Source organism: Triticum aestivum, chromosome 1B (genome assembly GCF_018294505.1).
Source record: "Triticum aestivum cultivar Chinese Spring chromosome 1B, IWGSC CS RefSeq v2.1, whole genome shotgun sequence".
In the NCBI taxonomy this organism is placed as follows: Eukaryota; Viridiplantae; Streptophyta; class Magnoliopsida; order Poales; family Poaceae; genus Triticum; species Triticum aestivum.
In genome coordinates, this window is record NC_057795.1 from 676,253,015 (window position 1) to 676,266,617 (window position 13,603).

General features: G+C 49.6%; 1 protein-coding gene across 1 annotated transcript; it reads right to left on the reverse strand.

The window, feature by feature from the left end:
- Positions 1 to 8,100: 8,100 nt before the first annotated feature.
- LOC123148143 (sugar transporter ERD6-like 4) lies at positions 8,101 to 12,873 on the reverse strand. The gene is made up of 17 exons (XM_044567510.1): positions 12,410 to 12,873; positions 12,245 to 12,334; positions 12,014 to 12,073; positions 11,864 to 11,929; positions 11,264 to 11,329; positions 11,088 to 11,163; positions 10,886 to 10,950; positions 10,718 to 10,810; positions 10,478 to 10,558; positions 10,316 to 10,400; positions 9,946 to 9,992; positions 9,785 to 9,847; positions 9,644 to 9,703; positions 9,460 to 9,525; positions 9,317 to 9,376; positions 8,703 to 8,817; positions 8,101 to 8,607 (listed from the first exon to the last, which is right to left on the reverse strand). Exons 1-17 carry the CDS (start codon positions 12,704 to 12,706, stop codon positions 8,495 to 8,497), a joined length of 1,503 nt encoding a protein of 500 aa, XP_044423445.1. The 5' UTR covers positions 12,707 to 12,873; the 3' UTR covers positions 8,101 to 8,494.
- Between the last annotated feature and the right edge of the window lie 730 nt (positions 12,874 to 13,603).

Consider the following 13,603-nt stretch of genomic DNA (forward strand, 5'->3'; position numbering starts at 1 on the left):
AAATGCATTTTGCAGTAACCCACACCTTGCAGACAGTCTTAAGCAGAGGCATGATGGACGCGCCCCTCGAATTGCATCTTGTAGGCCGAGGACATCGAGTAGGTACCATTCTCCATAAACTTCCAAGTGATCATATATTTCCTGTTGTGGTCCGGATTCACCGCATCCAACTTTTCCCAAAGAGCGGCGAACACCTGAATGTGAGCAGAAGAAATGTCGTCTGCCAAATTAATCTGGGAAACCCAAAAGTTACCAGTGAGGGCCTTCCGCGATGAGCAACCTCTCCTGTTCAAAATCTCAAAAATTATGGGTGCAATGTCCATACACCCCAGCCCATTAAGCCAAGGTGACTTCCAAAAGCAAGCCTTAGCGCCATCACCAACCTTCACCATCGTTGCCGCCACGAAAGATCTCCATCAGCATCATCGCAAGGGGTGCCCGGCCCAATCCACGGCTTAGGCTGTTCGGACCATTCAAACCAGAGCCATCTTACACGAAAAACAGTTGCAAACCTGCACAGGTTCAGGACACCCATCCCACCCATGATCTTCAACCAACAAACACGCTCCCAATTGATCTTGCACTTGCCTCGAGACCGATAGGGGCAGCCCAAGGTATGTCAAAAGGAAAGGAGTGAGCTTTGCTGGGAAGTGATACAAAATGTCATGGAGATCAAGGCCAACGTATGGGAGCCACGGGGCTTTTAGTGCAATTAGTGACGAAGCTTGTGACCTCTCCAAAAGTGTCAAGGGTGGAGATGAAGTAGCCAACATCCTTTTTTTTGCGGCAAAGCAAATATCCTATTTGATGGGCTTAATAAAAATAGCGGCATCATCAGCATACAGAGAGGCACGAAGGGTTGTGGTATTTGCATGGAGCGGCTGCAGATTGCCTTAGCTTGTGGCCTTGCTCATGATGTGGTGCAAAGGATCGATGGCGAGCACAAATAGAACAATGGGTCCCCTTGCTGTAATCCCTTTCCATGATGTATAGGGTCTCCAACAGTGCCATTTAGCAAGACTCTTGAGGAAGCCGGTGAAAGGAGTGTGGAGACCCAACCTCGGAAATGTGTCGGGAAGCCGAGATGCTGTGGGACATCCATTAAGTAGTCCCAACGAACCGAGTCAAAGGCTTTCTTGATATCGAGCTTGAAGAGCAACTTGGGGGTTTTACTCATGTGGAATCTTCTAGCCAGGTTGCGAACATAAGTGAAGTTGTCGTGAATACTTTTTTTATGAAAGCACTTTGGCTTGTGAAATAAGTTCATCCATATAAACCAAGAGGCGGGACACCATCATCTTGGCAATAAGCTTAGCGACGGCATGGATCAAACTGATAGTCCTAAATTCAGAAATATCTTCAGAACCATCTTTCCTAGGAATGAACATTATGTTGGCGGACTTCAGCCAATGGAAGTTTGAGGCATGGAGATCGGAGAAGTGGTAAATGGTGGCCATGATATCCACCTTGATAATATCCCAGCATGCTCTGAAGAACGCACCCGTGAACCCGTCCGGCCCTGGTGCCTTGTCATTTGGAGAATCAAACACAGCACGCCTAGCTTCATCCATGCCGAAAGGGGTGCCAAGATCAGCGGGATCACATTCTGGGTTGGGAACACAATTCCAATTAATATCCCTTTGTCATCAAGGACCCTTATTGATGACAGAGGAGAAGTGACTGTGGATGATGGCCTTCTTGTGATCATGATCAGTCACCCAACCCGCATTGTGCTTAAGATGGTGGATAATTCCTTCTCCCGCAGTTAATTCTCAGGTGGAAGAATCTAGTGTTTGCATCGGCCTCTTTGATGTTAGTGATCCTAGAGTTCTGCCGCTTCCTAGCCTTCTCAAGTACAGCCAAGCCAACTACTCGTCGCTTAAGCCTCTTCCGAAGGTCAAGTTCATCCGTGCTCAAGGATCGAGATTATTGCGCGGTATCAAGGCGGAGGATGATCTCCCGAGCCATATGCAACTGAACTTTCACATTGGAGAAAAGAGTTTTGCTCAAAGCCTTTAACTTGATGCTAGTTTTCTTGAGTCTATGGTGAATAACATGCTAGGGCTCGACATGGTTGTGATCTTCATTCCATGCCTCTTGGATGATTGCCAAAAAACCGGGCATCTTAATCCAGAAGTTCTCGAAGTAGAAGCACTTGGATCGCTTAGGGCCATTTCCATTTGTGAGTAGAAGAGGACAGTGGTCAGATAGGGAAGATGAGAGTGCATGCAGAATGTGAGAACCAAACTACATATCCCATTCCTCATTGCAAAAGAAGCTATCCAACATGCTCAAGATGGGGTCACTCTGGCCATTTCTCCAAGTGAATCTTCTGTTTTGAAGATGAATCTCTTTTAGCTCATAGGTGTTCAACGCATTTCTAAACCGGACAATGCAGCTTCGATCATGTTAGCGCGGTTCTTATCCCTTGCCCGATAAATTTGGTTGAAGTCTCCCGTGACCAGCCAAGGAACCCGGGAGTGTTTTTTCAGAGACGAACTCGCTGAAGAAACCATCCTTGAGGTTGCCTCTAGTCGGACCATAGACGGCCGTGAGCTTGAAGGAGGTGGTGTTATGGTTTTGTGAACGCAAGGAAACAACGGTCGAGAGGGTAAAAGACCCAGATAGCACATTGGAGAGTTGAACCGCTTCATCATCCCACAGTAGGAGGATACCGCCACGGGTCCTGGCAGCCGGGCGTTGGGCAAAGTTTTTTAACTCTTTGGCCTCCAATGTGAGCAGCAGTGTAGGGGTTGACGTTTCCCATTTTGGACTCCTGCAGACAAACAATGTGACAAGGGGTAGCGGCGATAGTCTCATGGAACGTTGAGCGACGGTCCAGGCAATTTAGACCTCGAATGTTGCAGTTCAGAATTGCAAGGTTGTGCTCTGTCATTTGGAAACTGAGCAAGCATCATTGTTTACATAGCCAAACTGGCAGGAACAACAGCTAGGAAGTACTACTCTAATAGAACAACCGCACACACCCACACACGGCCTCGCCATGGCCACAACTAGCTGCCACAACACACACCAGCAAACCGGCATACAGACTACTCTAACCCACCGCCTTGCTAGGGCATCAGCCAGCTCCGATAGGCTGCAGCTGCTGAACAGGGTGGTTTAACTAACATGATGCACAATGGAAACAACAGTTCAGCACTAGCTAGAAGCGATTCAAATAGTAATGTTGTTTCACACAACCAAATCTCACTGAAATAATTCCTACAGCCAGGGACGCGTCTAGTCAGTGTCCACAAGGGACTAATGGACTCCTTCCGCTTCTTTTTACTCCATATATAAATTTGTTTGAAGTCAAACTGCGCAAAGTTTAACAAAATTCATATTAAATTATCAACATCTATAATACTCTTTCTAGTCCTTTTTAGTCAGAATGGAATTTTCTTGGAAGTTAAAATATCTCTACTTTGACCAAACTTATATAAAAGTAGCAATACTCACAACGCCAAAACAATACTTTTGGGTTCATTATGAAATGTAGTTTCATGGTATATATATTTGGTATTGTAGATGTTGATATTTTTTTAATATAAATTTGGTCAAATTTTACAAAGTTTGACTGGACACTAATCTAATAAGCAGAGTGAAAAGGACCGGAGCGAGTACTAAAGTTATATAGTCTGAAAATTAACTCCATGATGCATCTAATGACATTGATTTTATATTCTAAGTGTTAATATTTTTTCTATAAAGTTGGTCAAACATATACCACGTTACACATGCGGCCAAACTATTTGGAAAAAAAAAAGAATGGTCAAACACATGAAGTTTGACTTGAGAAATTTTTTATTTGGACTAAAAAAATGGAGGGAGCATAATCTCTAGTTGTATACTGGTGTTGGGGATCTGAAGCATGCCTACTGCCTAAGTCTTGGCGAGGGCAGTAGGCAAGCACAGAGGATCGTGGAGGGTCTGAGTGACCTCGAGAGAAGCGAGACATCTCCTGCTGAGGGCATCTCCAGCCGTTGGCCTTCCAGGAGGGGTAAAAAATCGCTCCGTAGGGGCGCACCGGCGCTAAACCGCGCACTGGGCGCGTGATGCCCCCCAGTCGCGGCGCCCACGGTTAGTCAAAAAAGTCAAACACGGCGCAAAAACGACTCAAATTTAACGCAAACATCGGCGAGTTCGTTCAAACTTAAACATATTTTACAAAAAAAGAAAAATAAACTACCGCGGGCTACCCCGCCGTCTCCCTCGCCGCCCGCCGTCTTCCTCGCCGCCCGCCCACGCGGTTCTACATGCCGAGGAGGCGGTAGAACCGCGTGTAGTCACCGCCGTCGTCGTCATCATCGTCGTCGCCGCCTCCGCCGTCCCTGCTGCATCCCTCCCCCGGTTGGCGCGGCGGGTTGGATGGTCCGGGGGCGTCGTCGTCGTCGTCGTCGCTGTCGAGGACCACGACGCCGTGCTCGTCCTCGCGCCCACGCTTGCGGGCGGCGATCTCCTCCAGGGCCCGGCGCTGCCGGACCATCTCATCGCGGAGGTAGTCGTCCCGCGCCCACCGCATGGCGTCCTCGTCGGAGAAGCCGCACCGGGCTATCTCCTCGTACTCCGCGGGGAGGACGAGCTCCGGCTTGGGCTCGGCGAGGACGAAGCGGCTGGTGGGTGGAGAGGCGTTGGCGCCGCCGGAGCTGCGGGTGCGCGCGCTGACCGGCGTGTCCTGGGGCTCCGGCTTGACGGGGCGGAGGCAGGGCGAGCCGCCGGACGAGCAGGAGGACCCCCCGGTCTCCATGCGCCTCGGGGTCCAGGAGCTTCCCCGGCGGCGTGAGAAGGAAGGGGGGGCGGGGTAATCGAGGCGCGGCGTCCGCCCTCGATGTACTCGAGGACGGCCTCCAACGTGCGCCCGGGCACGCCCCACCACAGACGCCGGCCGGCGGCGTTGAGCCTGCCGAAGGGCACGACGCCGTTGGTGGCCTCGAACTGCTCGGCCTGACGGCGGCGGAAGTAAGGTTCCCAGAGCGGGCTGTCGGGGGCGTACCGTGGCCCCTCCCTCGCCGCACGCGGCAGGTTCGAGCGGATGCGTGCGATCTCCGCACGCCGCGCTGCGCCGGTCGGTACCGGGGGCACCGGCACGCCGCCCGCGCTGATCCTCCACGTCCCGGGCACCCGCATGTCCGGCGGGACCGGGTACTCGGCCTCGTAAAGGAGGCGAGCCTCGTCTTCGTGAAGATGGCGGCGGCCGAAGCCGTTCGCCGCCGCGCCGTCGCCTGGGAAACGCTCGGCCATGGGTGTGAACTGGGGACGGCGAAAGAGAGGAGAGGAGAGGGAGGAACGACGGCGGCGGAGAGTGTGAGTCGCCGAGTGCGCCGGGGCACTTCATATATAGGCCAAGACGCGCGTGTCACCGTGTGTACGCGTGGCGGGCGAGGGAGGGCGAGGGACGCGCGTCGTCCGGTCTTCACTGCGCCGCCCGTGAGGCATCAATGGTGCAGGCTGACCGGCGCGGCAGCTTTGGCATTGATTCGCCGCGGGAAACGAGGCGATGAGGACGACGAAGGGCCGAGAAGAGAGCCGTGTCGCTGACGCGGCGGGCCCGCGGCTTTTTCGCGCCAAAACAGTTCGCCCGGCGCCCCCGTGCGCTCCCCAGCGCGCCGGGTTCGGGCTGGGTCCGCCGGCGCTGTTTTCGGCCCAAGCCGGCGAAAATCGGGCTCCTGAGGGCGCGACTGGGCCGTTTTTTCGGCGCCGGCGCAAAAAAAAACGTCTGGGGATGCCCTGATCCTCCATTGTTTGCTTGACCGTGGTGTCTCGCTCTCTGTCGGCATCAACCTCCAACGTTATACTGCATGCCACGACTAGTAGGTACCTCCACCGCGGAGTACTGTACAGCACAGTACTGTACCTCCACCGGTATGCCACCGACGTGGCGATGTCAGCTTGTATGCGTACTGTACGTATGTGCGGCGTCAGTATTATACTGTACAGTACTCCTGCTGATCCTCCAACGTTATGCAGCTAGTAGGTACAGTACTGCGCGGTGGAGCGGACTTGTATGTGCACCGCTAACTAGGCGTGTGGAACCACCTCCTCCCCTCCCCTCCCCGTCCCGGTAGCGTGCCGTGGGAGAAGGAGCAGTTCGGCACGACGTCGGGCCGGGGTGGGGCCCGGTCGCCGGTAGATATTTGGCGGTGGCGTGCGCGGTTTACGACGACCCATCGCCGGATCGGGCAAGCTGGCAATTGTTCCGTTGCACCACGAGAGTGCCTGGCTAACGCCGGCTTGATCGGACACGTGTGAAATGCATCGGCCACGTGAGGTAGCCAGTCCAGTTTGCCGGTAGCTGGTGATCAACTTAGGAAGAGGACCCTGCAAGTAATATGATTCAGTGTCAAACACTGGCTCTTCCTGCTCGTTCTCAATGATCATGTTGTGCAAGATGACACAGCAAGTCATGATCTCCCACATTTGATCTTTCGACCAGGTCTGAGCAGGGTACCAGACAACAGCAAATCAAGATTGGAGCACACCAAATGCCCGCTCGACATCCTTCTTGCAAGCCTTCTGAATCTTCGCAAACCAGGCGTTCTTGCCTCCTGGCACAGGGTTTGAGATGGTCTTCACAAATGTCGACCATCTCGGATAGATGCCATCAGCTATATAGTACCCCTTGTTGTACTGCCGCCCATTGACCTCGAAGTTCACCGGAGGAGAATGACTTTCAACAAGCTTGGCAAAGACTGGGGAGCACTGCAGGACGTTGATGTCATTGTGAATTCCTGGCATCCCAAAGAAAAAGTGCCAAATCCAGAGGTCCTGTGTGGCCACTGCCTCAGGCACCACACTGCAACCGCCTTTGGCGCCTTTGTACAACCCCTGCCAAGCAAATGGACAGTTCTTTCATTTCCAATGCATGCAGTCGATACTTCCAAGCATCCCAGGAAATCCTCTTGCTTCATTCTGTGCTAGGATCCGAGAAGTGTCTTCCGCATTGGGTGTTTGCAAGTACTGCGGTCCAAACACTGCAACCACTGCCCTGCAGAACTTGTAGAAACACTCAATGGTGGTGGACTCGGCCATGCGCCCATAGTCGTCAAGTGAATCACCGGGAGCACCGTATGCAAGCATCCTCATAGCTGTCGTGCACTTCTGGATCGAGGTGAATCCAAGTGTGTCGGTGCAATCCTTCTTGCACTTGAAGTAGTTGTCGAACTCCCGGATGGAATTCACAATCCGGAGGAAAAGCTTTCGGCTCATCTGATAACGGCGCCGAAATGTTTTCTCACCATGCAATGGAGCGTCAGAGAAGTAGTCCGAGTAGAGCATGCAATAGCCTTCCAAACGATGTCGGTTCTTTGCTTTCACCCGCCCAAGCGCCGAGCCACCTTGCCGCGGCTTCTCACTGCTCGCGAGCAGGCCGGCGAGGGCGGGCGAGCACCATGAGATGCTCCTACTCCTGGACGTCGGGGCGGCGGCGAAGAGGCTGCCTCGGCGACGCTCCTTCTTTTTCTAGGCTGGAGACGGTCTACCTAGCTGCGGCGGGTGGTGATCGGTGCCGAAATCGGCAGGGTGGCGGCCGAGCGCGGGGGGCACGAGGGCGAATCTGAGCGGGTGGATTGACTTTTCACCTGTCAATGTGGCCCCAGGAACACTTTTCGCTTGCGCCGGAGCCCCCGAGCGCCCCCCCCCCCCCCCCCTAGTGCGCCAGGTTCGGCCTGCGAGCGCCGGGCGCAAAAATGGCTCGAGCCAGTGGAATTCGGCGTCCTGGGGGCGCGACTGGGCCGTTTTTTCGGCGCCGGCGCAAATAAATCATCTGTGGAGGCCTTCCTAGGGGCGCCGCTGGAGATGCTCTTAGTGATTCGGGGATGGAGAGGGCTCGTAGTAGGGAAGAGGGATCCATACCCAGAGCTGCAGTAACGTGGGCTTCATTGATGGGCCGTTCCAGCATCAGGTTGCTCTGGGCCTCCATCCCTTCTGGAACGCAAGTCTGTCTGTGTGTGGGGGCGGAAGAAGGGTGCAGATATTTGTGTTAAGCCCAAGTAGGCGGCCCAAAAGTACAGCTGACGGCACAACATTTTTTTTTCCTCCTCAACAAGACTTTCAGGCAATAGTTTCTGGGAACCAGCATGCACACTACAGCCATACCCATAATGCAGCACACTGAAAGTAGCTCAAAATTTATTCTTGGGAATTACATCTGAATTATTCTATTGGCCAACAGCTGCTGCTGTATATATGAAACCCAATGTACTAACCAGCAAATTGTTCTTCTACTTACTGCACACTCCCCTGACTGACTGACTGACTGCAAAGGGGGGTTGGGTGCCCATTCCCATCCCTCCCCATTCTATTGCACATACACAAATGGTACACTGATAGTACACTATTACACAAACACATGATACAAATATCCCTCCTGCAAAAAACACGGCTGCGCGACTACCTGATCCAGGCCCCGAGGCCTGACCCGAAACAGCCATCAAGTAGCACGACGCCCGCCCGCCTGCCTGCCTGTCTACCCTACGCGCCGTGGTTCCGGGCTTCAGCGGAACGAGAACGCGATCTCCTCGAGTGTTCTTCCCTTGGTCTCCGGCACGCACAGGCACACGAAGAGGAGGGTGCCCATGGACACCGCCGCGTATATAGCAAAGGTTCCTGCTCGAAACCAGATGGATGGTACGTGGTAAGACACGGCGTCGTAAAAGAGGTACTAAGAAGGAAGAGGGACAGAGAGGGAGGAATAGACCGACCTCCGTTGCTCCAGTTTAGCATCAAGCTCGCGGTCATCGTGATGAGCCACGACGTCATCCAGTTTGCGAGGGTGGCGGTGCTTCCGGCAAGACTCTTGATGTTAACAGGAAGAATCTGAAGGGACACAAGGTGGACGACACGTTATTATATTTCCAGATATGTTCAGTGTGAAAGTTTTCTCTAGGTAAGTCGTCACTGTCACTTGCAACTACAGATATAAGAAACACAAAGCGACCACCGCAGTTTTTGGTGATAGTACAGCTAACGCTAAAGACAGTAGTTGCAGTCTTTAGTGATAGGTACAGCTACGGTCAGTGTAATCTTGGCTACATTACAAAAAATGCAGTTTCCTGTATGTCTCGAAGCAGCAGCTGGTCGACAAAACCACAAGAGCGACTGCAACTGCAGCGTTTCGCTCCATTTCATAGGCAAAAAGGTGTGTTCGGAGGACGGTTCTTTGATAAAAAAAAGGCTATGGAGGATATTCACAGACAGGAACAGAAGTGGCAAATGATAGTGGCAACAACTACAGAGATAAAATCAGATAGATGCAAGTGTAATTATTGAACTTGAGGTTCTCTAGATATTTGCAGCGAGGAGGAGCGGACTATACCTCAGACATTATGATCCATGGGATGGCTCCCATGCCAAGGGAAAATGCAAGCACAAATGCCTGCAGTAGCAAAAAGCAAGGCATTAAACCTGCTCACTCTGACCAATAAAGCAGATACGTATATAGACAGAACTGAAACTAACCACAAGTCCAGCCAGTGAAAGCATACTCATCACAGAGTGTAAATGAGAAGCTTCCTCTATGTTGTCCTGTTTCAGAATTGACACTAAAACATATCAGAGGGAAACTCAGGTAGTACTGATTGACCTGATTACAAATTGTACAACAAACCATTACATATGCCATTAACATTTTAAGTGGAGTTACCTTCACAAAAAATGACACAGAAACAATGAGAAGACTGACTGTCATCCCTACAGCAGAGATCTGGAAAGTAAAAGAAATTAATCAACGCAAATCATATTTTCTTCAAACAAACAAAAAAACGTGTCTTGTGATGTAACTAACAATGAGAAGTAGCCGTCGACCAGCTTTGTCAGTCAACCAGGTTGTGATTCCAGTAGCAACCACCTAACAATGAAAAGATCCCAATAAGTATGCAAATACCAAACCCACAATCCCACAAAGTTCATAGGCGCAACGTAGATGTAACGATAAGATGAATATACCTGAACAGCCCCCAAACCACATGTTGCTAGATTACTATTTTTAAGACCTGTTTAGGAAAAGAACTTTGTAAGAGATCAGACATGAAAGACAAGCTATTGCTATTGCTGACGTATTAAGGCTCAGTACTGCAATATGAGCTTCCTGCGAGTACAATTCACATACAAACAGGGCAGCAATACACTTTTCAAGTGTGCCGAATATACTAATCAAACTGCTATGGATGTGCAGCATGCTTACTAACATTTGAATTTGCCAATTATTCAATTGCACGTTCACACGTATGCTGTAGAGTTATCAAAAGTGTGAGGAAAACTATTACACACAAGCATGCTTAATAAGGAGAACCTAATCAAATCATGCAGAACATACCAGCAGCTTTGAAGATACTTGCAGCATAGAAGAAAATGCCATTGACACCACTTAGTTGCTGAAGTATAAGGAGACCAATTCCTATCTAAACAGGTAAAAACCAGTAAGCAAATAGAGGAACATTGATGTGTTAAAGCAAAGTATTTAATGCAAATTACCAACCATAAGAGGAACACTATATCTCTTGTGTTTGATCTCTGCAAATCGTATGGTTGTCCTCCTCCTAGATGAGGCAACTGATCTCTGTGTTAGCAAAATGTAAAAAAAAAGGTTTAAATTTCCTCATATATTACTTAAAAGAAAAATATTTTCAGGTGTGGCATAAAGCATAAAGTTGCCAGCAATTTGTACATTGCATATGACATGATTGCAACAAAATTGATCCCTGTTACTACATGTTACCTTTATTTCATTTACTTCTGCTGAGATATCAGTTTCAAATCCGCGCAGAACCTGCAGCGAAGATTCAAAATCCTCCATCTTTCCCATTTTTGCCTGATACAACAGTTATTCTCTTTAGCTGCTGTTGTTAATGTAACAAAAAACAATGCAACACTTCACTTCACTTACCAGCCACCTTGGTGATTCGGGGATGAAGAACAACCCAGGTATCAGGATTGAGCAAGGTAAAATGCCTTAGAAATGTGAAAGCAACAGAAAAGAGTTAGGACAATATTCTGTATCAATGAATCCATCAACTGAGAAAAGCTGGTTTAGACGAGCAGCACATCATTATCATAGTAAACAAACATACTAGTTTGCTGCATCTTACCAAGAACTGAGAGAATTCTCCAAGGAACAAACATGCCTAATGTGTAGGCAAGCAGTATACCGATTGTAACAGAGAGCTGCATAAGAAATTATGGACAAGGTTAAAACTTGCAAACGATGGTCAGAGCAGAAGACAGACCACACTAATCAAATGTTATTGTTTATACAAGTGCTGACCTGATTGACTGAACCAAGAGCTCCTCTCATGTTCTGTGGAGCAATTTCTGCTATATAAACTGGCACCTGATACCATGAAACGAAATTTTCAGACAGAGAGTAATATCAGGCATGAAAATATCCAAGTGTATTCAGCTAGAGTGCCCCTAAAAGATATGATATTGTTGAACAGTGAACACCCAATCCGATAAACTTCAGAACAATCGATATACATGAGTTGAAATGATATCTAGATATGCTACTTTTATGCAAAGTAACGCTGAAGTTCAATAGCATTCATGAAAATCCCCACTCTGATCATAAAGAATGTTGGATTACGATTAGGCCAGGGGAAGCTACCATATCATAGCCATACCAACAGGCAACAGCACATCTTTACACCCTTGATGTCCCAGAATAGGAAAATTAACTTTTGTTTACACTTGGTATTTGGTTAAGCTCAAATACAGTCTACTCTCCCATGTGTTGGGACTTGGGAGCTGGCACTGCATTTTTTATGAACTTAAGAACCAGTTGCCAAAGACAGCAAACGAATTGTCAATTCATGTTTGGACTCTGTAGTGAATTTGTTTACAAGGGTAGGAGCAGAGGGATACAGACCGTGTAGGATATGACACCGACCCCAAATCCTTCCAGCAATCGGCCCATGAACAAAAATGAGGAATCCTGCACAAAACAGTTCAGAAGTAAGTTAAACTGAGGGGGACTGGACATCCCTGAAAATAACAGGGGTGAATTAAGCAATCTTACATTTGCAAACGATATTGCAAGCCACCCAATGATGTTCGGGATTGCGGCGATCATCAGAGACTGCAGGAGCAACAAAGCAGAGAGCATCGTCAGTCAGTGAGTGCACGACTGAATCCAGTTCCACGACTGAATTCAGATCCGAGAATCCAATACTCCGTACATCTAACAGTACAATTGTCGGAGTATAGGAAGTTAGGAACAGACAGAGGTCAAAGGGAATTGAAACCTCACCCCTTTACGGCCGATGTACTCGGCGATCTGGCCACTGGCAATGGCGCCCACCATGGCCCCGACGTTGGACAGGGATCCGAATAAAGAGAACTGCGGGCAAAGAGACGGCATAAAGCAAAGGCCATGGAGGCAAAGAAGCATAGGACTACACAGGAGGGGAAGAACCTCGGAGAGGGTGAGGCCGAGGTCGGCCATGATGGCGTCCTGGGTGGGCGAGGAGTAGCCGCAGGTGAAGCCGAACTGGATGGGGCCGAGCGCGACGATGAGGGTGCAGAGCAGGGCGGAGATGGAGCTGTCGCGGAGGCCGTAGGCGGAGGAGCCGAGGCGGTCCATGGCGCCGCCGCCGGCGGCGGACATCCGGTACCAGCTGCCCGTGTGCAGGAAGGGCTTGCGCAGGTCGGACGCCGAGGAGGACCGGCCCCCGCTGCCGTCCTCCCCGCCGCTCTCGTCCCGGAAGCTCATCGCGCCGCCGCCGCCGATCGGATTGGCTGGCTGGCTGGCTTCCGTGCGTGGCACGATTCGCGGGCGTGATTGGGGGCGCGGGGGAGGAGGACAAAGGAGCGAGCTTTGTGGACGGAGGATGGACAGTGTCGCTGTGTTTTCTCCTCCGGTTTTCGTGTGCGCGTGAGATCTGACGATGGTGAGCTGGACACGAGAGAGAGAGAGAGAGAGAGAGACGTGCCTTTCCACCTGTTTTGGCCCTTTCCGGCTATTATTGTGATTCTATAATTCCAAAAAAATTCTGACCGTCGAACGCTCACGTGTGGGATCCCATGGGAGCATGCACAAATCAATGTGATACTACAAAAGTGCCTGATTTTGTTTTGATTTTCTATGTGCGGCCCATTTTTTACTACTACTAGTAAATATGTATGGGCAATTGCATGCTGATATTACGTATCTCGAATGGATGTATCTAGCGTTAAAATAGTGCTAGATACAACGGCAAGTAATTTCAGACGGAGATAGTATTAAATTAATTACACAAAAATATTAGGTGATTATTATGTGCACATTAATTATGCGATTAACATTAATGTTGAATATTTGGTATTTTATTAATTGCAAGCTAAAAAATAGAGTAGTCTAGGTCATTGGATTGACTTGGTTTGCTGGTCAAGATCATTTGGATCTGCCGGTCTTATTAGGTACTCCCTCTGTTCCTAAATATAAGTCTTTTTAGAGATTTCACTATGGTCTACATACGGAGCAAATTGAGTGAATCTACACTCTAAAATATGTCTATATACATCCGTATGTGGTTTGTAGTGAAATATCTAAAAAGACTTACATTTAAGAACGGAGGGAGTAGGATATTATTTGCGCATTAATTATATGATTAACACTAGTATTGATAAA